At 40.7% G+C, this 27,070-nt stretch overlaps 1 protein-coding gene across 2 annotated transcripts in view; it reads right to left on the bottom strand.

Annotated features, from left to right (window-relative positions):
• Positions 1-1,137: 1,137 nt before the first annotated feature.
• LOC103175467 (monocarboxylate transporter 4) overlaps positions 1,138-27,070 on the bottom strand; it is a 29,587-nt gene continuing 3,654 nt past the window's right edge. The window contains exons 2-6 of one of the 2 annotated variants that reach the window (XM_007888538.2): positions 26,289-26,504; positions 9,693-9,930; positions 8,911-9,054; positions 7,802-8,584; positions 1,138-7,361 (exon numbers count right to left, since the gene is read on the bottom strand). In XM_007888538.2, coding sequence (XP_007886729.1) covers positions 7,111-7,361; positions 7,802-8,584; positions 8,911-9,054; positions 9,693-9,915 — 1,401 coding nt within the window. In that variant the 5' untranslated portion in view covers positions 9,916-9,930; positions 26,289-26,504 and the 3' untranslated portion in view covers positions 1,138-7,110. Of the gene's footprint in view, positions 7,362-7,801; positions 8,585-8,910; positions 9,055-9,692; positions 9,931-26,288; positions 26,564-27,070 lie in introns of those variants that run through there. The other variant, XM_007888537.2, reaches the window with a different exon arrangement.

Here is a 27,070-nt window from a genome sequence, read left to right as displayed (position 1 = left end):
CATAGAGATAGATAGTGGACATCAATGGTGAGCTAACTGAAAGAATGTTAAAAGCCTATCTGAGGTTCTAATTAATAATATCTCAGTGTTTTGAGGGGATCCATTCTCCCTTGTGGAAAACCAGATTGTCCAGATGGAAGGGATGTAATCATTCTTCCCGATTGTCTGAAGGGTCTCCCTGCTCGTGTTTTAGATTCGAAGCAACTTTCTGCTCCCCACCCCAGGTTCCAAATTAATTTAAATTAATCCAAATACTCCCATAATTAAATAGGCAGTAGCAGAGTGGTTGCTTCATGACTCATTCATTTAAGATTCTATTCGGACTAACCTACTTTTAATCCGAGCTGCCTTTTGGTGCTCGTTCGAATGGTGGCATGTAAGTTTACATCCAGTTAACCTAGTTAATCTTCCAAGTTAGGCCTTCCTTTCCTTCAGGTTTTGTGGAACTCTTAATAAGATAACTAAACTAGAAGCAAAACTGTTGCTCACTCCGTCAGCTATGTAATACAGTAATAAAACAGCCCTGACAAAGGTTACAGCAATATTTTTAAAAGTTTCAGAGTAACATCCCCTTTGTGATGACTCAATTTTGTAAAAAAAAATTATTTGTTCATTGTGACTGATTGGTCTTCTAAACACAAAAGAATATGTGTGGTTGCTGATGGATAAGATCAATGGTACTAGATACTATTAATAGGTGCCAAACGTTCAATGATTACCACTAAAGGCCAAGAGCATATGCTGCGTGTGGAAAATATGAGTCTGTCTGCCCTGGATGTCCAACAGTGAAAGCTGGGCAATGTTTATGGCTAAGTGGCTGAGAGGCAAATAATTGATTTTCTCAATGCATAACTCAAGTCCCAAGATCACAGATCCTAAAAACCTGTGCACAAGAGACTTGCATGCTGTATTTTAAGGTAAATGCATTGTATCCAACGTATTGCAGTATAGTTCATTTTATCCTGTACATGGAAAACGTAGAGTGTCAAACACAGAATAAGGCCAGTCCACGTTGGGATCTCTGCATCAGTGAAGGGTTATGGAAGAGAAGATCTGGATAAGGCAATAAGATTACAGTAGATGAAGACAGGTGAAGATAAGTCAAAAACTCCTAAAGACTTTCCTTAAAACAGTAAACACTAGAACAAGGTTTATATATTTTTATACAAATCTACCATGTATATGTAACTACAAAAAGTACTCAAAGCACTTAAAACTTTAAAAACAGACACACGTCAGCAAGAATTCCAGTATAAATCCATACAGACAGATAACACAGTGAAATCTTGATAAAAATTGGATGCAACAGGAGTGAGGCTGCGATCTAAAGCAATCTGTGACCTTGAGTATAATAGTGCTAAAGATCAGTGTTTTTAGTACTGCTTCTGAAGTACTCATTTATAATTGAGCAAGCATACTTAACATCTGAACAAGATGTCATTCCTGTTCTACACACACAGTAAATTCACAAGTTCCACCTCTTTCCTATCAATATGAGGAGTATTCATGGTTTCTGTGGTTTTATTGGTTTGATTACCTGAGCCAAATAGTGTCCACGGTCAATCAGAATCATTTTGATAAAATTGTAACATGGACATTTAAATAGTCACTTAAGACACTGTAGAATTATGTTGTAGGTCTTAGCAGTTTGGGACCACATTTTAAGAGTGGACTCATACTGTGTAAAACCAACCACCCACCTGCCCTGTAATTTTATTGTATTCATAGTTGTTCTTTTTGGCTCTCGTTCCAATTAAGATTCTGAATTGCTGGCTCACGGGTAATATGCCGCAGTCATTCTTAAACTAATATATCAGGAATACATTTACAGGGCAAGTTACCTCAGAAACTGGATCCTCCTTAAATTTGTGAGCTGGAACTTAGCAAAAAAAAAATCACTGCTGGAACGTGACACAGTTAAGTTCTATACAGCAGATACAAGAATACATATAGATGTACTTTAGACACACAAACACAGATTTTTAAGTTTGGTTAGTTAACTCGTTACAACGAAAGTTAGAAAAAAAATCTGTGCTAACAGCAATTACTCACACACAATAAAATCTTGCATTATAAAAACACACTAAATATTATGATCCCCACCACCAGTATTTAGATTGTTTACTATTAATTTTTGGTGAATGGGATTTTTCAGTGTTTCTTCAACCCTTTGAGGACAGACAGCATTCTTCTATTCTGCAAATTTGCAGTTTTGTTACAACCTATTCGTATCTATGAAATAGTTAAAGACTAAATGGTTTTCCTATTTGATAAGCAAATTACTATGTTGATTGTGGTCTGATGCCAAGGCATTTATGCCATCTGGGGGACCATACATTTAACTTGTTAAATAAATACCACGTGTATTAGATAACAGTCCATAATACTGCAATATACATTTGTTCAGTGAAAACTACCTTTATAATTCCTTGAATAGCAATATCTCTCCTTCAGCATATTTTCCTTCCTTGAAAGCCAAGGTTCAAAGGAAAAAAGGGGAAAACCATCATTCTCCACCCTGGAGACAGAGACAACCTCCTCTCTGTGCCAAAGCCTGCTGCTTGGGAAGTCTTGGATGTGAAGAGGTTGATATCGATCCTGACATCCAACATCAGACCTCTAGAACTTCAAGTGGGTGGAATGTTGCATGGTGCCCCAAAGCCAAATTTTCGTTAAAAGATTGGGATTTTGGGTGGCAGCTGCTGGAAGGAGTTTAATTTGTCTGCTTATCTGGGATTCAGTGGGTACTCTGGTTGATGAGTGCTAAACAACTAGTGCTAAAGAAGCTTGTATTTAAGCATGTTCAAATCCAGCTTTACCCAAATGCACACTATGGGATTCCTTGTGCCTAAACATCTACCAATCCATCAAATATTTGCCTTCTCTTCTCTTGGCATAAGGAAGTGGGGTATGTTTGCCTCTAGGAGAAAGAAATTGCAAATTGCACACTCCGCACTCCAAAACAGGCAAAAACAAACTGTTAATCAGTACTTGAACTGAAGAAACTGGAATTGAAATGCGGAAGCATTCATCTTATAACTTGCACACGCCCAACTAAAATAGCCAGATATTACAAAAAACATAATTATAGTGTGATATGTGGAATGTTGCAGGCTGAATCCTTAAGTCGCGATAGGAGTTGAACAGATTAACAGTCCATAAGTCAGAGTGAATATTACCGAATCGTCCAGTAAAATTGTACAGGGTTTGCAATTCATCAAATAGGATTCTGTAGGATTTTGTTGTTCAATTCTGGCAGAAATGGTAAAATACTCAAAAACCTCTAAAATGATCTGTGGTTACAGACCAAACACATTTACCTAACTACTGGGGGAGAGCAATGTCAAGAATTAAGAATGCTTTTTTGGTAAGCTCATTATGGATAATGATCCATGACAGGAAATTGCTGAATTCAGTTAACACAATATTTGCATAAGTTCACACCAAAAAGATTGTTATGAATGCAGAGAATGAAGCAGTGCAACAATAGAATGAGCTGATGCACTTCCTGGGATGCCCTACAGCTATTTTTCTATCTCAACCTCACATACGAAATGTGGTCCAGAAATGCTCTCGAAGTCCTCAGAACGCTTAAGTGACACTTTCTTTTATATGTTGACTTGCCTAGAGACAGCAGTTCAGAACTGTTCAGAATCAAATCTACACGTTTTGTTCACTTAAAAAACAAACATTCTCTAAAAAAATTCCCTGCAGATGAAGCAAGAATTCACTTTGAACAAATAAAATATATCAGTGGGTGATGGTTTCCAGTACCACCGCGACAGGTCAAGCACCACTACTGGTTGAAACACTCTGGTGGTGCTTGATTGGAACATATTGATTAGACGTTGTTCAGTGAGACCTATTATCGTTTTACAAAACAAAGCTCAAAAATGCAAATATTTTTAAATTCAACACATTGTTTTCTTTGGCTTACATCTTCAACACATACTATTGATATTTTAGTCATCATCATTTTAGAGCCAATGCAGGAAATCCTTAGGACATTGTGGAGATGGAGAGGAAAGTTTTGAGATGGCACACTCCATTTTTTCCATTTATAGCTGTTTTCCGTTGACCCCCTCCCTCCCTAGACCCAATTTCTAGAAGTTGTAAAAAGGACAATTGAGAATACTGAGGTGTTAAACATGCTTTAAAGGGTTCAACTTCTCATTTCTTTTCCCCATTCATTTATGATATCAATGGCCTTCATGGTTTCAAGGCTGTGTTGATTTTTACCAAATTGGGTAAAATACAGCAGGGCTATTCACTTCGGGAAGGCATCTCAAAGTGCTTCACAAGATTTTACTGTGTGGTGGAGTGACGATTTATTTTGTAGGCAAATGTAATGTAAAAGCTCCCTTTACTCCTCCAAGCATTTGCCTCAATTCTGACTTTACCACTTTGCAAATGTCACAAATTAAACTCATTACAAAGAATAGGTTGTTATGGAATTGGTTTGCACAAACTCAATGCAGGGCCTAATCAGCCAGGGGAAGATATAATAGCCCGATTCAAACAGGACTGTAGCGGGAAGATCTGCCCTAGACCCTACAATGACCATTGTTTCAATGTTATAAAGAGAAAATCATGATTCTTCAGTGGGTGTCATACCTATAAAATGGTTACAATTTACGGTAATGTACATCATCACCTACAAGATTGGCAATTGAAAGCCAAAATAATTGTGATTGCATTTTATAGTTTAATGCCATGGTACTAGATTAGAAATTAAAAAAACAAGCCAGGAAAAAAGGGAATAATTTTTATTGTTTATAAAATAACAAAAGTGAATAGATAATTGCCTTAAGAGATGTACAGTCACATTCCCCATCAATCCCCACTCCTGTAGGATGGAGACTGCATAGATCCTGTGAAGCAGCAGTTAGAAAATTAACAAATATTTTTTAAAAATACTGTGACCAATTACTGCACCACTGGTGAACTGGTTGAGATCAATTCACTCAACCAAGGATCTTTCTGGCTTAGGATATCAAGCAATTCATTTATCTACTCAGCTATGGGGAATTCCAAGCGGAAGGGATTGGGAGGCAACACAAGTATACTAATAGCTTACGAACAACCATTGACAGCTATACTGTTGGTTTAGCTTTTGTTCTCCAACACTAAGCATCGCAGGTTTGAACATGTAGGGCCAGAACAGTGGTACAAGCACATATCTGCAAAACTCCATTCACACTTCTACATTTCTGATCAGCAACCCGTTGCTTTGGGGAAAGCACTATGCAGCCAAACCCCTTGAAGAACATTGTCTGCCCTATTTTAAAAAAAATGGCAAAATAAAATTAGGAGGGGAGGAAATAAGATAGCATCATCAGAGAGAAATTTAAAGAATACTGCTATCTGACTAATACAGTTGAAGATTCCTTCAACTACCCACTGTTAGTTATTTTTCAACAGTATCTCAATCCTATGTTAACAATTAAATAAACTGAACCCATTGTTGCATATGCACATTTCAATTGTCAAGTGGAAAAAAATGTGAACAGTCACCTAAGTCAGCCATATGAGAATTAGGAATATTTTAAAATGTCACTGGATATAAAACAATTAAAATCCATAGAGCAAAGCAACTATATGGTTGGATAATGTGTGTGTTTTACAAAATATTTCATGCTAGTTTAAAATCTGATCTCCAGAATTCAACCTATACAGATTCAATATCTTTTACTATTCGATTTTTGAAGCTCTTGTCCAAAAAAAAATTCAGAAGTCCTTCATGAATATTAAATAAAAACAGTGTCAGTATTCATAGAAAATAATTTAGGAATGAAGAATTTCTTTGGCATTGCACACACCGTTTCAGCAACATGGGATTTCAATCCACAAAACATGTAGGTGCAAAACCAACAAAATGCTGCCCTTTAGAACCCACTGATCCTGATAAACATCCTTCATATTCTACATAAAACTTTTGGTTCTTTCCAATTCATTCTCTATTCAAATCTAAAGATGTTCCAATCACAGAATTAGATGTTCATGCATAATTCTGCATAGCCAAAGTGTAGTTAAGATGTACAAACAATGATGTGGAGGATTGAACTGTGAATTGAAATGCAAAAATTGCAAAATGTGGGACTAAAAAAAAGTAATTATGGTGGCTCTAAATTTAATTATCTAACACTGTTAAGCTTCGACTTGCTTTAACCGATAGTCCAACGTGCTGAAGCATCCTTCAGTGCGCCAGAGTTGAGACCCAGGATTAATCCCATATTCTGCTAAAACCACACCAACACGAGATGTTTTTGTGTAGACTTCCTATAGCAATGGCTGGAATTCTGGAGTCAGCGTGTCTTAACTGCTTATCAGCAGGAATATTTCTTGAAACAAAGAATTTCATTTGAACAAAATTCAATCTACATAGCCAGACATTCCTATTGCTATAATGTGTTTGTTCTAATACTTCATATCTACCTCATATTCATATCGTCTCAATTGGCAGTTTAAGTATTATGTTCCGAACTGTAGCAGATCACCTTTTTGATGGAAACTGGCAATTGTTGCCATTGAACTGTCTGAAAGATTGGGCTAGTTTCATAATTACTTCCCACTGGCAGAGGTTTGATACTTACACCATTAGGATATATTTATAGTATTTTAGAATCGGGGTAATCAATATGAACTTTTGATCTCTTATTGGCATGGATCTGGTATCTTTAAAAGTATTTATATTAGTACTGGTCGACTATTAATTCACGGCCATCACTTTCAAAGATATGAAAACCATCAGTTGTGCCCATTTCCATAAGTTACTTAGTCAATGTGGCTAAGTGGAAGTACCCAAATATTTATCATCCTATACCGATGCCCCAAAAATACTGCAGATTTGATTTTTCTGAACGTTCCAGAACACCATTTTAGACTTTCAACGCATAGTCCTATTGCAAGAAAAAAAGTTTGTGAAAGACACAAATGAATGACAAATGCAAGGCAGCAAATTAAACAAAAAAAACACAAGAAATATTCTGCACAATTAAATAACTGCTCTTACCATTATACATGGAGAATCTGCACATTTCTAAATAAATATACAAACTGGTTTTCCACGACCTTTTGTAAACATCCCATTTCATCCTCCCCCTAAAGCTTTCATACACTGGTTTCAGGTGTTGGTAGAATTTCACCATTTTTTCCTTTCTCGTCTTTCAAGAATTGCTCCACTTCTACAGAATCATCGTTTTCCTGTTTCTTCTGCTTCGCTCCTCCTTCCTCATTTTTTGCAGGTTTTTTCGATATACAAAATAAGTTTCCAAAAGTAAGCACGAGGGCAGAGAGAACCACTTCACCTCCAGCCAAATAGAAAATGATCTTGTACTGCTTTGTACTGTCCACTAGTTTCCCTGAAAATAGGCACAATGTGAAAAATCAGTACTTTTATATTAAACCTCTTTAACAGTCATATGAAAGGACAAAAAAAACACTTCCTGACATTTCAACTCCGAGGCTGTCCGCAGCCTCTAAGCATCTCAAAGTGTTCCATCTAATAGCAACTATAAGCATTATTTACCCATTTCCTTGCCCATTAAAGGGAATCATAGCTTAGGGTGTTTCAGCATCCTGGTCAGGAAGGAGAATTTGCTTCCTGATGCTTTTGAAGCACTTACATTTGGAGGGAGAGAAAGGGAGGTGTTCAAGGCTATAGTACATACTGCACTAAAAACACTTATTCATTATTATTACTCAATTGTTTTCATTGATCCTAGTTATTTTAATGTAATATCTAGAAAAAAAGTTTCCAAATTACTTGTATGCAAACATACACATTATTATATATACTTACCAACTCCAGGAGGACCAATCAAGACAGCCATGGCTTCGACTAACAACACAAGCCCAATTGCACTGGGGAACTTCTCCGTGCCAACAAGGCACATCAAGACTTCAAATTGCAGTGCTCCGACCATTCCATAGGACATTCCGAAGAAAATACAGAAAACAACCAGTCCAGTATAATCAGCACTCACGGAGCCACCGAGATCTGTCAATCCGTTGAACATCATGGCAAAGGCGAAGAAATACACAACCCGGGGCCGAACCCGTTCCATCCCCGCAATAATGCCACACAGAGGCCGAGAGAACATATCCACAAATCCCAAGATAGTCAACAGAAAAGCAGCGTCTGTGTCTTTCACTCCTATGTCCTTTGCATAACTTACAACAAACACAGGAGGTACAAACAGACCAAGAACCATGATGGAAGCTGCAATTGTGTATATCACAAAGCTTCTGTCTTTAAAGACTGCTAAGTTTAGCAGACTTTTCTTCTTTTGCACTGTCTTTGGACTTTCTGCGTTTGTTTCTTCTATTGCTTTCTTTTTGAGCTTTGGTTCCAGGGGTCTCATGAGTGCTGCACATACACAGCAATTCAGCAGCAAACCACCAAGTATGAAGAAGCCCCCTCGCCAGCCATAATTATGGGACAGAATCTGATTGAGTGGAGAGAGAGCACACAGAAACACTGGGCTCCCAGCTGCAGATAAGCCATTTGCTAGTGGGCGGCGCTTATCAAAGTAACGGTTTATCATGATGAGAGATGGTTGAAAGTTCAAGGCTAGACCCAGACCTAAAATGAGAACAATGCATTTGTTTATTTAGTTGTAGCTAAAAACAGATGTTCAATTCAAGTACATTGCGTTTTAAGATCATAAACCACGTTTTAATAACTTAAAATCCAATTTGGTTTAACATAGCAGCATGAAATTTATAATTGCCAATGTAAATTTAACTAAATTTCCCAACTGAAGAATACTACATTCTCTCTAGTATTATTGTGCAGGATTCTATGTTGAACAGTTTAAAATGTCAGGACAAAAAAGAAAGCTGAAGCTTTCCAAACCATCTACTGATTACATTTTCCCCATAATGTCATTTATTGTAGAGATTGCTTACCGGTGATGACACCACCAGTAAAGTAGACCTGGATAATGTTGGTACTGAATGATGCCGCTATCATTCCAAGTGATGCAAACAGGCCTCCCACCATCATCACAGGACGACAGCCAAAACGATTAACCAACACACTGCACAGTGGCCCTGAGTCACAAAGAAAACAATACATTACTGAATTAATAACATGTCAAGTCTAAACGCATCATTGTTTTAGCCCGGCATACATTTCATTTTACCACAGCAAGACCCAATCAAATAAAAACTGTCATATCACAGTTTCTAAATTGCAAGCTTAAAAAGTTTGATGTAAACAAACTGCAAGTTTGGAAACAGAGTGCTAATCTGGTGGATCATCCTCTGTTGTGGGGCTACTCCTGCATGCAGTGCATTACCATTGGTTGTAATCCAACACATGGCAAATTGTTTCTACTGTAATTGTAAGGATTATTACTGTAAGTTTTTTGGAGTTGAATTACTTCTAAAATGTGATTAAGGCATTTGAACAAAACTCTATGGCTAGAAGGTAACCTGGAAGCATTTTAGTCATACTCTAATTGTTATCACCAATTCTCCAATTTCCCCAAGATTATCGGGAAAGGAATAGAAATCATATTAACAGAGGCACTCGATTTTTGTACTTAACTGAATTACTAAGGGCTGCCATACCGTTATGAACAGGAGACCTTATGTAAAGCCTATTATTAAGTAAGTATGTAACCTATATTATTAAGAATGTTAATTATTTCAGCCACATGTTATTTCCATACTGAATTAATGCTTACCTGTTCCATACAACATGGCGAGTAGAATGGAGGAGATCCAAGCAGTATCACTGTACCCAACATGGAACTCCTTGATTAATTCCTTGAAGTAGACACTGACAGCTTTTGGAAATGCATACGAGAACCCAGTGACGATAAAACATGAAAGGAGAATAGCCCAAGCCCAGCCTCCGTCAGGGGCTTTCACTTCTGAGGGGTGATCATCTGTGACAACGACCCCCATTCTTCAGGCTATATCCTGCAAAGTTAATGAGACCAAGGTCACTTGTAAAGTTAAAATATAATATTTCAATCCCAGGTGTCTTTCACTCAACATTTTAAAATATCATACAATAATTTTGTTTTAAACAACTACTTCTCATAACACTTATCAAGAATCATACAATCAATTCTTCCTCTCTGAACCCATCAATGCTCTTTTGAAGAGGCGAAGACCAAAGACCAAATCAATGATGACTAACATAATGTTAAAATACTTTTCATCTCAGGACAAAGGCAGATTTCACTTGCTCCAGATAGATTTTTATAATCCAAACAAAAAGTGGCTACATGAGACTACCGAACTGATGACAGACAACTTGATTCTACTTAAAATTCCTAAGGAATCAAGTATTTCAAGATAAGTGTCGGATAAACATAGCAGCATGGATTTTCCAATGCAATATTTGAAAATAAAAGTACCCCCATTACAATACAACAAGATTACATTTGTATAGCGCCTTTCACATCGGGAGGACGTTCCAAGACGCTGAGAACATAAACACTCCAATTAAATTTAAGGCAATGAAGTCATCGCTGTTACGATCTTACTCAATAGCAGCACCCTTTCCAGCTTCCAACTTGGATAAACTTCTTTGCCCTGCAATGCTTTCCAACTTAACTGACCCAGGTTTCACCCTGCCTGCATTAATTGGTTCTTTAAAAAGCTTGACATTTTCATGAATTTATGATTGGCGATTGGTCTGTTCCTCAAGTCCTTCCAATGAACGAGGCTGTCTCATCCATTGACAGTGTCCTGGGATTCTGTGAATTTGCTGAGCTCAGGTCTCAGATTATTGAGGATTCCAGAGGGATTGACTCAATACAGATGTCAAGCTTTTTTTGCCAAGCTTGACACCTCAAAGCCAACTCAGCTCTAAAGAAACGCTGCCAAAACCTCCTATCCAAGGAGGATAAGCCACTAGTTGCAGCAGGTTTCAGAAAGGCAATATATGTTTTTAATAAGATATTCACTCACATTATAAAAAACAAAAAAATTACACTTGTGTGGCATCTCTCATGTCAGGAGGACATCCCAAGGCGCAGGACAGTCAGTGTTTCGGACCCGAGCTACGGGTCGGGATCTGGGAGGGTTGAGGGCGGGGGTGGGGGGAGGCGGAGGGACTACAGAATGGAGTTCCAGAAGTGGGGACAGACTGGCTGAAGGTTCCCACACCAATGGTGGGGCGGGCAAGGCGGGGACGTGAAGCAGGCCAGAGCCCGCTGAGCAGAGGAAGCGGGCAGGTTGGTAGGGGGGAGCAAGGCCAGGGAAGGCTTTTAAGGTGAGGACCAGGATCTTGAACTGTATCCTCTGTGAGACGGGAAGCCTAGTCAAGCCTAGATGTTATGAATGTGTGTATGAGGGTTTCAGCGACCTGTGGTGTGAGACAGTGGCGGAGTTGGGCGATGTTGCAGAGGTGAGGAAAGGCAGAGCAGGTGATGGCATGGATGTGGAGTAAGTAGAAAGGATAGTTGAGGGTCAAACAAAACGCCATGGTTTTACAAGAACAAGCATTTACAAGGTTTTAGAATTTTTTTTTTACAGCCAAGGTAACCTTACTCGTTTGATAGACAGTACCATGAACCACAGACAAGCCGCCTGTTCATTTGCACTTCACATAAATCAGATCACTGAGCAGATCACAAATCAATTGGCTTCTGAACGTGACCTTCTGAGCAAATTAATTTTGGGAATAACGCCAATCTAAAAATAGACACGGTCAATTCAGTCACACTAAAACCAACACAAGAAAAATAAAAGGATCAAATGTTTCTAAAAGCAAGAATCAAAATGTGTGTTAAATGAACAGGCCTGTCTGAGGTTCATTGTGCTGTCCTCCCTCCCAACCAATCTGCTTCTCAAAGTGTTAACTAATCGTGAAGAAAGCTTCTAAACCACCCTTCAGTCCTCACCCAAGTAGCCATTCTCCATGTGGCAACCAAAGCAGAAAGCATTTACAAATGCAATTACCAGTAGTATTTTATTCCCTTCCTTCCATCCCCCAGAGGATCGAATTCAAGATCCTCACCCTCACCTACAAGGCCATTCACGGCCTTGCTCCCTCCTACCTCTCCGACCTACTATCCCCCTACCTACCCTCCGTTCCTCTGGCTCCGGTCTGCTCCACATCCCCCGCCCCAACCGCCCTACTATCGGTGGTCGGGCCTTCAGCCTCTCAGCCCCGAGGCTCTGGAACTCTATCCCCCAGTGCCTTCGCTGCTTCCTCCCTTTCCTCCTTCAAGGACGGTCTCAAGACCTTTCTCTTTGATCGTGCCTTCAGCTCCCCTCTCGACTCTCTACCCCCTCCTCGCTCCCTCCCTTCCCTCCCCTCCCCTGACCATTTCCCCCTTGCTCGGGTCCTGACCCAACTGTACAGCGCCTTGGGACGTCCTCCCGACGTGAAAGGCGCTCAATAAATGGAATGTTGTTGTTGTTCCCCCCACCAACCACCCCCCCCACCCGTCCTAGGGATACCAAAGTCAATTGTATAATTAATTCTCCAGCCAAGCTCAGCCCCATTTTATATATTCTCTTAAGTGCTGGTGGGGTCATTTCTTCCCCCAAGATAGGTAACTGACCTGCTTTCAGGGCCTCAATTCTGCCACTCTTTTAGCAGCTATTAGAATATGGCACAGCAGTGCTAAAATCTGTTTTTTTCCTGTCACACAAAGATTTTGCAGCACCCCTTGGACAACTTGGCCAAGATAAACAGCTCAATCAGAAAATTACAACTGTAATCTTATCTCAATTTAGTATGCCAGCAACTCATTGTGCATCAGATTTGGTTTCAGTGCATCGCTTTCCAGTGGCATCTTAAAACCTTTCATCTTTCAAACTCTCCAAAATATGGCAGGTTTGGTAAACCTTCATCAATATGTGACCCACTTCACTTGAGGCTGACCAAGCTGGAGGTTTCTTTGAAATTCTTTCACCTGTGAACTTCTTCCTTCCCCTTGTGTATACTTTTGAAACATTACTACTTAACCCAGCTTTATAACCAGATGTCATGCCAACCAGATTATGTGGTCGTTTTACAACAGAGCAAGGAGATAAATTTTCAGATGTTTTTAATAGTTTTGATGGGCAACAACAACAACCTGCATTTATATAGCGCCCTTCACACAGGGTAGCGTTCGGAGCGCTTGAAGTGTGTGAATATTGCAGATTGTAGGTTTGCATCTGTGATGAAGCTTTCTTGCCAAAAGTATTTTCATTTAATAATCAACATCAATTATTTGCCTGAAGGTGCAAATATGTCATTCGGGTTGAATGACCAAATGATCTCAGCATATGTAGCCTTTAGATTGGCTCATCTTTAAAAAATTCACACCATCTCTTTGCAAGGCCACCACTTTTAAAGGTTGAGGTGAATCACCAGATGCTGCAAAGTTTCCTTCAGCTAATCTAAAGGCTGATTTAGTTCCAAGAAGTCAGGAATAGACCAAGTAACGTATGAAAGTACAACCAACAGGTCTGAAATGTCTAACCTTTCCATGACATTCAGAGTGCTCAAGCTTGGCAAGGCTCTTGCACACATCTGAAGATTATTTGCATTGTCAAGAGGACAACAGCAGAAATAGCAATAGCTGTACAGATCATTTGAACGTTTAAGTAAGCCCCTTGAAGGTCGAATAGTACATTCTGATGGCTTGGCACCATGGTCAACAGAATTCAATGGTAGTCAAAAACAAAATTCAGTTTTATGCAATTCATACAGGCAGAGATGCATTGCAGTCACTACATTTTGCAGTATATTCTGTGAGGCGATTTGGGACATCCTCCCGATTATTGTACGCATGGATGGAAGAAGTCCCTTCCTGCTGAAAACAAGACTAATATTGGCAACTTCTAAAATCAGTGCTGCAATTACTTCCCCAGCATTAGCAGACATTGGGTAAAATCATTCAAAATTGATAAACTGATAATAAATCCTTGCATTTGATATAGTGCCTTTTTGTGAGTTTGGGACGTCTCAAAGCGTTTCACAGAATATACTGTAATGTGAATTGACTATGTATTTTGTGGGCGAAACACGGCAGCCAATTGCTCATAGCAGTGTCCCCACAAACAGTCAAAACCTGCTCAACATTTCGCCCGCCGGGAATCAAACCCAGGTCTCGCTTTTGAGGCAAGTGCTCTAATCACTGAGCTACAGGACTAATGAGTAATTAATAAATTAGAAAATGCATATGTTGTACAGTTTCTGCTTTAATCCAGTGATAAAAAAGCAAAAGGGGAATTCCTACCAGAAAAAAAGTTAAGTGAGTCATTGACAATACAGATTTATCGGACATAATGATGAATTTAACCCTCTCCCACATAAACTGTTTTTTATTTTGAATAAGATGTAGTCTGTCCAATTCTTTTCTAATTTCTCCCCATTGGCACATGCGTTATACTTAAATAATAGCTGGAGGGTAACCAGCCTTCTCATGCATCGATAAAGGTCACCCTCCGGCAATTATTCGAGTATAAGCATTGGCAGGCCAACTGACTGCAGAGGGCGCCAAAGCCAAGTCTGACCTCTTCTCATCAGGCGTTGTGAGGCATTCCTCTGATCTTTCCATTCTGGAGGGGGGGATCGGAAGCTTAAAAATAAAAATGGTGGTTCTGCAACTCTGGCCATCATTCAGAGAGGCCTGGAAATCAAGATACCCGCTCGCTCTCTGAAGAATAGGTGTTACATGGTCTTGTGTTAAACACCAATCAGCAGTATAATGAGAATCTAGTTCAATGTGCAATACCAAAATGAATATTTGTCCTAAAATTGTATTGATGATACTACTGGATTATGATTCACAAATCCAACTCCAACGTGGGTGCTAGATAATGAGCAGTAACAGGAACCCCTTGAAAGATGTTGTCCTTCCCCCATTAGACCAATATTGGAGCTCAAATATTTACTTTTTAAATAGTTAATAAGCACAGTTAACAGGGATTGTAGGATAGACTCAAAATGTGAAGAGCATCATATTCGCAGAACTCTGCTTTGGACTTCTTGCTAAATTTAAGGGATATGAAAATTACACCAGTTCTGCAATCTTGGCCAATGCCCAGAGAACCACGCTAAAGCTACTGGACCATTTTTAAAGTAGTTAAAGTGTTCTTTTGTAAGATATAAAGTGACATTCTGACAATGATTGTTCCACCTCCATCTTATAAAGCACTTCCAGCTCTGGGTTGCAAGGTAAAACCAAATTGATACCAATGAGAAAGTTATGCATTGCTTTTAACATTGGTTAAATGAAAAGAACAATTGCAACATCAATTCTTCTGTCAAAAACATTGAAGATTTAATTGTAATTGGTACGTTAGCTCTTGAATGGAGTTTAAGTGGAAATACACAACATAACTCACTTGCAATCATTTCTGTTGCATCACATTGCAATACATCAAATATGGTCCTACAAGGCATTATTACCTAAATGATCCTAAATGATCAATGAGTTTATCCAATGGGCAGTTGAGCCAAACAAGCAGACCTGATCCCCTTGTTGTATTGGATGAGCTGATGTTGGTTAACGCTGCACTCGGGTGAAGAAAGGCAGCTACAAATGCCTTTAATAATATTTTGTACAGATTTTTTTGACCAAGCTAAAGACTGAAAATGTATTCCACTTTACATTTTGACTAATTTATATTAAGAAAAAGTTTTAATGAAAACAATAGCTGTAGTATCACTCACACCACCTTAGAAAACACAGTCCTGTTTTGCCTATAATAGTATACCATAAAAAAAATTCTTCATCACCTTCCTGAAACAATACATTTTTACTTCACTGACTGTCTTGCTGATGTTAAAACAAACTTCACTGTATTTCAAGTTTCCTTCTGTTGTTAATTCTTAAACAGTTCAATGTATGACAGATATATGTACTTAATTCTGTATGCTTTAGTTTACTAACTCCTGCTGAAGGAGTATATCATTATGACATTGTTCCTGTTCCTAAGGAATGGTAAACAAAATATATTTTGCCTCATTGCAATGCACCAAGTTCAGTTCCTTATGTAGTTGCTAAAATGTTTTGCCTTTTAAAAAGTGTAGTTCATGTGCTTCAGATCTTACAATTCGATTTTATATCCCAGAATCATATTTTCCTTTTTTGCTAGTGTTTTTTATATGCTTATTTTCCCCATGTATGACAGTCCACTTTTCTTCTAAGCCAACTCCTTCTTCAGGATCTCTTTTCTAGCCCTTGGCACTCAAACTCACTTTCACAAAGTTCCATAATTAACTTTGCTTCACTACTACACTGGGGACAAATCCACCCAGATTAGATTTTCTGGCCCAATGCCCATGTTAATTTCCACTTTAATATCATGTACAGTTGGCTCCTGCCTTGCTAGAGTCTGGCTGCAAGTACAATTCCAGCTACTTTATAGTCACCTATAAGATGTTCAAAAAGTTGGAAATTCCTTGATTACTAGTACTAACATAACAGAATAATCTGTATCCAGTATTTGTTCTTACCCTTTAAGCAAATCAGTCAGGAGGGCGGGGGGGGGGGGGCAGTGAACAAAATTCTAAAAATGGCGAGTTTAAATAATTTTTTGAACTTCCAAGAAAGAGGCCTCGAAAACCAAGCAGTTGAAAGTAAACAGAAACTACATTGTCACAAGACAGGTGTTGGTCACCTTTTTGTATTGCACAGTGCCTAGGAACACTCAGCTTTTTGTATACTCCATTTTGCATTTGATTCCTGTGTACTCCATTTTGTATTTAGTGAGCTAATTAGGGATATGGCCCAAGAGTCGATAAGTGACTTAAATGAAGTGCAATTAGCTTTACTCATGACAGCTCAAGTCCATCTTCTGTTCAATTTATACACCTGTGTAAAACCACACATACTGTGCTTATATATATATATATATATATACACATACACACACCCCAGTCTAGCTCTCAACACAAAGCATTTGAAACTTCATTATAGAAAATGTTACCTTTATCCTGCATTTTACTTTCAGTCAAATGCCCTTTGGCGAGCTGACAACAAGTATAAAACTGGAAGGTACGCATGAGTAGTTTCAGAAAGCTAGCTGGAAAAAAGTTTATTACTTGTATGCCTTCATTCTTGACATGTTTAAAAGTACTCCTCCCAAAGCCATGCTCTGTTTTCTGCATTCAAAATCCAAACATTGCATACTTTACACCTTTGGTTTTGAAAGGACTTAACCCATTTCCAGGTTACCCATCTACAGTATTTGTATTTTTGTGTGGTGTGGATAGCATCTATCTTTGTTCATTGTATTCTACACGTGTCCGTGTACTCATTCTATTTCATGTTTTTATGCACTCATGTCTGCTTTGCAACCATTTCATTATCAAAATCCTGCAGACATGCTAAGACAATCTTAATTAAGTTAAAATCCTGGAAGTATTCTGTTCAGATCCAAAATGTGTGAGTGAATGAATCACAACTGGACTTGAGATGTCCAAAGATCAACCACCAAGAGAAACAACTGGAAATTAAATAGTAGAACACTGCAATTTCCTGTGTTTATTGACGTCAGTTGGCAAAACTTGAGCAACATCTAACTGTTGGAGGAGTGAATTGCAGTAAGTTCATCTTTCCCCAAGACGTACATACACTTTAAAAATAACTCAAGAAACATTCTGCGTTTACACAAAGACTAAGATACTCACTGTCTGATGATGTGTAGATATGGGCAGCTGACTACTGCCTGAATAGCAAGTCTTAAATTTTGACATGATATAATCGTCCCATTGCAAAAGTGCTGTTTAATGCAAGACATTGTTCAAAAAGATCCATATATAGTAATAAAATTTAACAAATACATTTTCACCTCTCCCAAAAGTTACCAAATTCCAGGTTAATAAATAACATAACCCAGATTCATCAGTTTGACAAAATAGTCAATAGTCAGATGTCGGAGCCCGAGCATGGGGTGGTGTAGGGGTGAGGGAAGGCAGAGAGATGGGAGGGAGACCAAAGGCACGGTCAAAGAGAAGGGTCTCGAGACCGGCCTTGAAGGATGCGAGGGAGGAAGCGAGGCAAAGGGACCGTGGGATGGATGTGTCGGCCAAATCATTACCTCCAGAGGGACTGGAGCCTTGGCATAAATTACGGGCGAAACATGCTGCGAGAGGGTCAGTCAATAGAGGAGGACTTCGGGGTCGGAAAGGGGTTCAATGGCCCGACCAAGGGCAAGCCAAAGCAAGGGGAGGCAGTAAAAAAAGTTATCCCTTTGGTTGGACGTGGCGCCGTATCGCGTCTCTCTCTCTCTCTCTCTCTCTCTCGAGGCGCCTCGAAGCGCTTTGCGGGATACGCCGCCGAGCGAATGGCCTGGCGTGTGTTTCGCAGGTGAAACCCGGCGGCCAATTCAAGCCCTGTGACCCCAATTGACATTCCCCCCCCCACACACACACCCCCAACCACCCCACACACCCCCAACCCCTCCACACACCCCACACACACACCCCCAACCCCTCCCCCACACACACACACCCCCAACCCCCCACACACACACACCCCCAACCCCTCCCCCACACACAACCCAACCGCCCCTCCACACACACCCCAACCCCCCCACACACACACACCCCAACCGCCCCTCCACACACCCCAACCCCCCCACACACACACCCCCAACCCCACCCACACACCCCCAACCCCACACACACACACCCCCAACTCCCCCACACACACCCCCAACCTCACACACACACCCCCCAACCCCTCCCCACACACCCCCAACCCCCCACACACACCCCCAACTCCTCCTCCACACACACACCCCCAACCCCTCCACACACACACCCACACAGTGAAGGAGAATGGATTAGTCCCCTTCCCCCACACGAGGGACTGACTGACAATGCCCTCGAGCGGCCATGAGGGGAGGTTGGGGGGAGGAGGAAGAGAGACTCTTAAGCGGGTGACAAGGGGCAACTGGAAATACAGCGGTGGGAGGAGAGACGCAGACACTCCGCGCTCCTCACAGCCGAACGAACCTAAATCGGTACCCGCGGCATTCATCAAACCGACCTCCCGCCCTGAGGGACGTTAGCGGAGAGGCGTCGCGCCGACCGGGATTTCAAACTGACGCCATTTCCCGCACGAGCCTAACCGCAGCTGGTGGGCGGGGCCAGGCTGCCAGGGAGGCCTCCCGATTGGGCGATTGGTCGCTATTGGCAACGGAGAGGCGCCGCCCACCTCCACCACCACCACCCCCCCCCCCGCCCCCCCTCTCTCTCTCTCTCGCGGCTCACAGTTGGGAGGCGGGGTTCCAGCCCAGGAGATTGACAGGAGGGAGGAGCCATCCACGGAAGCCACACCCCCTCCAGCCCTCCTACCTCTTCCCAGAGTAAAGTTCTCCCAACACCCCTCTCCCCCCCCTCCACCCCCTCCACCATGTTAACTTGGAAGAGATAATAATAATAATAATCCTTGCATTTGATATAGCGCTTTTCACGTCGGGAGGACGTCCCGAAGCGCTTCACAGAACACACTGTAAAGTGAATTGACTGTATGTTTGTGGGGGAACGCGGCAGCCAATTGCGCACAGCAATGTCCCACAAACAGTCGTAGATTGAAATGACCAATTTATTATTGTTTTGTTTTGGAGGGATTATTATTAGGCTCTGTGTGGAGTAAGGAAACTTGCCCAAGGTTTCGCCCTCTGCCTGGAATTGAACTCGGGTCTCTCGCTTGGCAAAGCGAGTGCTCTAACCACTGAGAGATAGATAAGCGAGAACACAAGACCTCTGGAAGTACAAAGGTGACCAGCGACACTGATGACGGTGCACTAATAATGCACTCCGAGGCGCTACCTTGCCCGAAGGGCGTGGAGCTGCACAAATGCCGGTTGCCGTCGTAATAATAAGGCACCTGATACAGCCGGCACCTCTCACGTCGCGAGCGTGTCTCAGTAAGCGCTTCGCAGCACAGACAGAAGTGTCGCGGTTGCGTTATTTGAGAGGCGGACACGACAGCCAATTGATGTCCCGTACACAGACGTGGAAGTGAACGATCAATTCTATTGGGAGGGGGAGGGAATTGTCCTCGGACGACAAGGAGAAACTCCTTTCTCTTTTCGAAACACTGCCACTTTTAACGTCCACCTGAACAGGCAGATTTAACGCCTTGATTTAACGTCTCATTCAAAGGATGGCACGTCCAATAATAAGGCACACCCCAGCACTGCCCAGGAATGGCCATTTCCTTTACAATTAAAGGATAATACCTGCATTCATTCTGAGAAAATAATCTTATGTAACTTAATTCTTGCGTCAATTTGGATGGGAATGCACAAAAATTAAGATGGACAAATTTAAGGGAAGAATATTTCATAGGACATCATTAATACATCCCTGCTCTTTTGAAACATTGCTGCAAATTCTTTAATATCCACCTGAATTACAGAGAAACAGGATTTTAGATTATGGCACTTCCCACAATTAAGAACTCATTCAGTACTGTAATCTCAATTTTTAGATTACAACCATAATTGTGTGGACTAGTCAAGTATATTTCATTCCAATTATTAACAGCGTGGTGCAGTTGCAGCCCTCTTCCATTAATCAGCACAAAAGATAATATTCAATGTTTGAGCCTGAACTGTGATTTTCTGACCTGCACACATTTGCACTGTGCGTAGATTATTTAATAGGGATCAGGAGGAATCATACCAAAGGATTCAGAGAACAATTATAGTGCCCCAGCTGACACCCAGTTGAGTCACAAAATGTGTGATTGCCACTTATTTCAGCTTCATAAAGCTGTCACACATGTGATTTAAAATATAGAAATATGTGTTTATTATATATATATAGGCGGCCATGCTGCCAAGCGTAAAGATCTTATTTAGCAAGTACCAGTCTCCTGAGAGATAAACTTTAGGATGCTGCAGCTGTCAGTTCAAACAAGAACTACAAATCCAAAGCTATAAATTAAATTAACATCAACAACTCAATTTATGGCCGAAAAATAGAACCGCAGAAAAAAAGTCTCACACCAGGTCTAATTTACGGGGTGGGGGGGGGGGGGTCTCTGGATTGTTTTTTGCCCCCACTATAGTTCAGTGAGACAGCTGGGATCAGCTCTCTAGAATATGGTTTATCGTTACACTTCTTTTTAATCATTGGTATACTGAGGGAGCTGTAACAAGTTTGTTTCATAAAAATCCATTCTTGACATGATCTTATAAGAAGGAGCCAAAAGGCACATAAAAGCTAGTTTATTTAATACGGTCAGTCTGTGTACTTTTACAGAACAGAAATTTTACTACATCATTGTTTATATACCGAATTAAGATTAGTTCTTATTCAGATGCAAATAGCTTACAGTTGATTAACATGGGAGGATTCGACAATGAGAGTTCAGATAATGGAGGCTCGATGACACCATTATTACTCATAGTCGAGCCTAATACTACAATCCCTAATCCAGTGTGGGGCAGTTTAGATCTCCGTTAGCAGATGTTGACCACGGTGCTGAAGCATCATTTCCTTTAAACATTTTATTATTTACAATGAAAATGGCATCATATGTGCCTGACATGACACTATGGCTCATAAAGGTCAAATTGAAGCAATCAATAGGCTACATTGCAAATTAATTTGTTCGACTTACACTTCTAGATATATTATTATCCTTGCATTTGATAATATATAATTTATTTATATATATTAATATATGTATGTCATATATGTATATATCAATTATATACAATATATATATTACTAGGTAAATTGTATAATACTTTCCTAGTTATCTAGTACTTTCCTACCTATGTTCTTATGTCAGAGTTAGGTGAGAAGATCAGCCATGATCTTATTGAATGGCGGAGCAGGCACGAAGGGCCGAATGGCCTACTCCTGCTCCTAATTCTTATGTTCTTATCTTTGAAAGGTAAAGCTAAATAAGATTCAAGCGGAGGAAGGTTGAGCAATTACTACAGAAGCTGTCCTGCGAAATGACAGGTTTGATTATCCCTGCACTCTCTCAAGTAGGGAATTGAAGATCCCACCTGTTCCAAAAGGCCACATCAGAGGTCACCTTTAGCCACTGGAAATGGCTAAAAATATTTTTATGAAGTTTCCATGCTTTGTGGGCAGTTTTACTCTTGCTATGATTGATGGCCCTGCGCAACACTGATGTCACATACATTCCTTGCATAAATATACAATTGATAAAGGGTTCATACACACTGCGAGTCCTTTCTTCTCTCTCTATGCCCAAGTATTTTCTAATGAAGCAATAGATGTGGTTTTGCAACAACGTTCCACTGTATATAAATAAATAATTCGGTTCCACTGTATATAAATAAATAATTCGAACAGTTGCAATTTGATTGATTCACAAACGTTAGCTTACCACAGAGCAAGTTAATCTTACAAATTAACCACACTAGTCTGTCTCGTAGGTGGAATAAAATCCCACTTGATCCTTAAGTTGTTGGGACGCAACATCACACTTGTTGGAATTTGTATGTTGCACCATTGGCTTAGCACAGAAGTAGTAATTAATGAAATTGTGGTCAATCATTAATATTAACTCACACACACACACAATCGTAATGAATCATAAACCTGCAAATCTCCCCACCAGGTTTGGCTGTCTGACGATTCCTCAATTCATCAATACCATAATATAAGTTGTACAAACTCCCCCACCCACCTGATTTTTCTTTCTTATATTCTCCTTCCTTTGGATGGTATTGCCGGGGTGTACAGCTCTGTAAGTTTCCCACATCTTTGCCAGTTTCAATATTGAAAATTGCAATGCAGTTGAGAGTGCTACGATCAATACCCCCCCAAAAAAAAGAATGACGATCCCTTTTAACGCAGTAAAATCTGCCATTCTGGGACAGTCAAGAAGGCTCTCAATGTAACATTTTGTTTTAAGAAGAGAGGCAAATTAGAAACGCCTTAGTCCTCTTCCACAGTACTGTTTTAACCCATTCCGACCACTGGGTGAGCACTTCACCTCCATTTACTGCTGTACCCCCCCCCCCCCTCCCCCAGAAAAGTACTACTAATGGTTGCATGTGGGAACTCGTGGAGATGAAAGTACAGCACATTGGTTACACTAACACTATTGCTCTGAACAATACGACTCATCATGTTGTCATCATTTTACCGACTACCCTGAGGTTGGAATTTCCCTCCGTCTGAATGCCTCGTGTGTGGTGAAGAGTGAAAGAGTGAAAACGATTCGTATGGCTCAACATATCTTAATTGTAATCTCTGGTCTGTGTAGTTATGTGATCTCAGTCTTGGCAGAGAAGTTAGGTCGCTATAACGGACTTCAGGATTCCTAAACTAACTGGGGAAGGTTTGCGGGAGGGGAGGGAAACAAAAGCTCCAAATTCTCATTCAAGAAACTATCTCATCCACACACACACCCCCACACCCTCAGTGGAAAAGTTTCTTTGTGGACACCATTTGAGAATGCAATCAAGCTTCATTGTGATATTCCCCACAATTGAATACTTTAATTAGCATGAGCTAATTAATGCTTTCAGGGAGAGAAGGGGGTAGAAAATGAGACAATAATGGTGTATTGGGCAGATTTTATTCATATAAATTTTCAATACAGTATGACATTAGATCCAAACATCAGAATCACACATTATGAAGCAAGCCTTGTGCAATAAAAAAACCCCAGAAAATCCCAATGCCTGCATCCCATTATCGTACAGATGATAGATGATTGAGAAACTTCTAATTCTTTACCTTTATCGATAAAGGTATCAATAAAATGGTAAACATGTTTAAGGTTGTGCTGATTTAGCAATATATGGATTGAGCTTTCCTCCCGAAAGTTTATGACATCATCCCAATCCATTGATATGTTACTGCCTTGTAACCTACTGAGGGCTGTCTGCTCCCATAAATTTAGCAGCCATGCAAAGGAAAAATTCTGTCCTGTGTGCACATCGTCTAGACATGCAGGACGTGTTTGGATAGCGAAGGGCAAGAAACAAGGTTATCGTCCGTCAGTCATCCAAACTATCCTAAATCTGAAGACAAGAGTACAAATTTTACTCTTCAGGCCAAATCCTCAGCAAAGTCTCTTTCACAATGACAATAATCAGCCAAATAGATTTCCAGAGCAATATGTGGTTTTTTTTTGAGAAAAATATATTGTACGTCGTTACAACTTTACAGTTTTCTGTAGATCCAGACCCTGTCGGTCAAGGTAATAGGTATTTTCATGGGGGATAATATCAAGGTAAGATTTTACCACCCAAAAAATGGTTTTCATTAGTTTAATGTGCATCAAACGTGAATAAACCTGCCCTTTGGAAATGAACGTCAGAAAGCCTCTAAATGAAGTGCTCGTCAGACTCCTCGGGAGGTCAGTTCTGTGTAGTATGATATAACAAAGAGTGTTACATATTCGAAATGAAAGTTGCAGTCATCCTCGAAAAAAAATGAGGGAGTGTTTTATTTCGCAACGACCGAAATCTCAATCCTTGCTGCCCTGTTCCCCCCCCATCCCCATCCCCATCCCATCCCGTTGTATCCAGGTTGCTCACTGGAGGGTATACAGGAAGTATGTGTAACGTGGGCAGGATTCCACTGCAGGAGGACGTGAGAGACGTGACCAAGTCCTGAGTTGCTGAATGCCCACCGAACCAGACACAAAGAGTGAGCAATGTGGGGCGAACGAGTTTGGGTTTCTTGCTGATGCTGATGGGGTGGACGGCTGGTGAAATCGCTCCAGAAAGGCAGGTCTCTCTCTCTCTCTCCAGCCCCATCTTTTTTGTGTGTGAAATCCCCAGGTGGGAAACATTTGCTCGCAAAATTGCGGAAGGTGGGACTGAACCGGGAGGTTTTAAGATGAATTGCTTTTAACGAATGTGAAAGCTCCCACTCCACCACGAGGTCTGTCTTACTTCGTCTATTTCACGAATCCAAACAGTGACGCCTGTTCAAGGTGGATGCAACATAGCAAAACTCTTACTTCGGTTTCCTTAATCTGCCCATTACGTCGCTTCTTTAAACGCCGAATGAGGAAATACACCAGTTTGTGTGTGTGTGTGTGTGTGTGTATGTGTGTGGGGGGAGGTGGAGGTTGTAGGTCGACTTGGGGAAAAAATTAAAAAAAAAAGGTCTCAGGCTGCAAAAACAGATGAGCAATTTTTTTTCTTGCTATAAATAAACTCGACTGGAGTCTGGCGTGGTGTTAAAACCACAAAATATGAGCTTTGTGTAATTTGCATTTATTATGAAACCATGCAGGAGTGAGTATAGGTTATAAAGGATACCAGGAAGGAAGGGACTTTCGAGTCAAAACCCAGTTGAGAGGCTCACGTAACATTGTAAACCTTTGGAATGAAGGTCAGAGTGCCAGCAACCCTTTATTAAATTAATGCGAGGTATGTTTCAATGTACGAGAACAGACCGGCAGTTTCCTAGGGTTTGTTCGGTTTTGGGGGTGATGGGGGAAAGGGAAATTAGCCACAGCTTTTGCACTCCATGCAGTCGATGGACTTTTAAGGTTCCCCAACGCAAATACAAGATATGATGTAGATAACTCCTGGATTTCATAGAAAACTGCCTACTGCTCAGAAACAGGAAACTACCAACCAACCTCACAATGCAGTCATGACATGTTAAGAGTGAGCCTCACAGTTTCTCCGCACATCTTTTCTGTGTATTTTCACCATCTGCGACCCTGAATAAACCCCAGAGTTCCCCCAATTCTAATACAAGCTGATATTTCTGTAAGTAGGATTTTAGGTTTTAATCTTCGTCCACCACTAGGAATCCCATCGCCATTTGCTGTTCGCCTCACGTTGTTAACCCAGCTTCACTGGCATGCGCTCATGTATCCGGCAGCAAGAGCAAGGCACTCGTTATCCAGCAGCAACAATTGTGGTTTTACTTTCTAAAATAAAATACTCGCACCCAACGCAATAAGCTGCTAAAGTGACGGTCTGTGGACATCAGCCCCGAGAGTAATAACACAATGCCCATCTCTGCCGGTTATAACACAACGCTGCTCCAGGGCAGAATTCAGACAGAGCAATCCAGTGTGTGCCCAAGTCAAGACAGGTCAATAATAACTTCTGCATTCAAACGGAACGCACACGTATAACCATTTGCCCACCATCTCGAAATAAGTGGTTTAAAAAAAAATACTCAATTCTGCCATCAGAAAACCGCGTAGAAATCTTTTTGCAGAAAACAAAACCCCCCCTTGAAATAATTCACCACTGTCACTCAAATGAATCCCAGTGTCATTTTAAGTGTAACATTATTTAGTAAAAAAAAACAGGTTACTTCTCACTCCACGTCTTCTACGTATATATATATATATGTGTGTGTGTGTATTTTAAAAAAAATGGTCTAGAGTCCTTACCTTGGCTGCTGGAGCTCTGGTGCTGAAGTGGGTCTTTTATTCAGGAAACTCCTCTGAAGGTCCACATCGCTCTCTTTATTCAGATTGGAGGCTGTGCGTCAGACCCCGGCACCACCCCGGCTCCTCCCCGGGTCCTATTGCCTTTCATTCTTTCTTTTCTTTCTCGCTCCAGTGATTGCTTCCCCGGTATTGATCGCGACTCCCCCGAGAGATGCCCTACAGCCACAGACCGTACACCAGAAATTTGGAACATCAAACTACCCACTACCCCCCCACCCCCCACACCCCACAACCCCAACCCGTGGAGGGGGGAAAAAATGGACTATTACAGGACAGGCAATGCTGTTGATCATCAATTATTGGTTTGACACTTACCTTGGAACTTCACCTGCACTGTTCTATAATAATAATAATCCTTGCATTTGATATAGCGCTTTTCACGTCTTTGAGACGTCCCAAAGCGCTTCACAGAATATACTGTAAAGTGAATTGACTGTATATTCTAGCTGTGGAAATTCGGTGCAGGACCTTATATTGTAAAGGCCAGTCCTCAAAATGAAAGTACTGTTTTTGCAAGACTGTTTATCGTATTTATGATCAGTGAAGGTGTGATTGGTATGTTTTTCATTTGTCAATCACACCCACTACAGAATCATTGTATATGTGTGTATTCGAAGAGTATTCGAGGATCCAGAAGAGTATTAGAGGGTCTGGGAGAGCAGGGAATTGGTATTAGAATAAATGGCTTAAATGGAAGTGCAATTACCAACATTATTATAGCC

This window comes from Callorhinchus milii, unplaced genomic scaffold, assembly GCF_018977255.1.
Source record: "Callorhinchus milii isolate IMCB2004 unplaced genomic scaffold, IMCB_Cmil_1.0 Scaffold20, whole genome shotgun sequence".
Classification (NCBI taxonomy): Eukaryota; Metazoa; Chordata; class Chondrichthyes; order Chimaeriformes; family Callorhinchidae; genus Callorhinchus; species Callorhinchus milii.
Note: the sequence above shows the minus strand (reverse complement) of the source record. Positions and strands in the feature narration are given on the sequence as shown.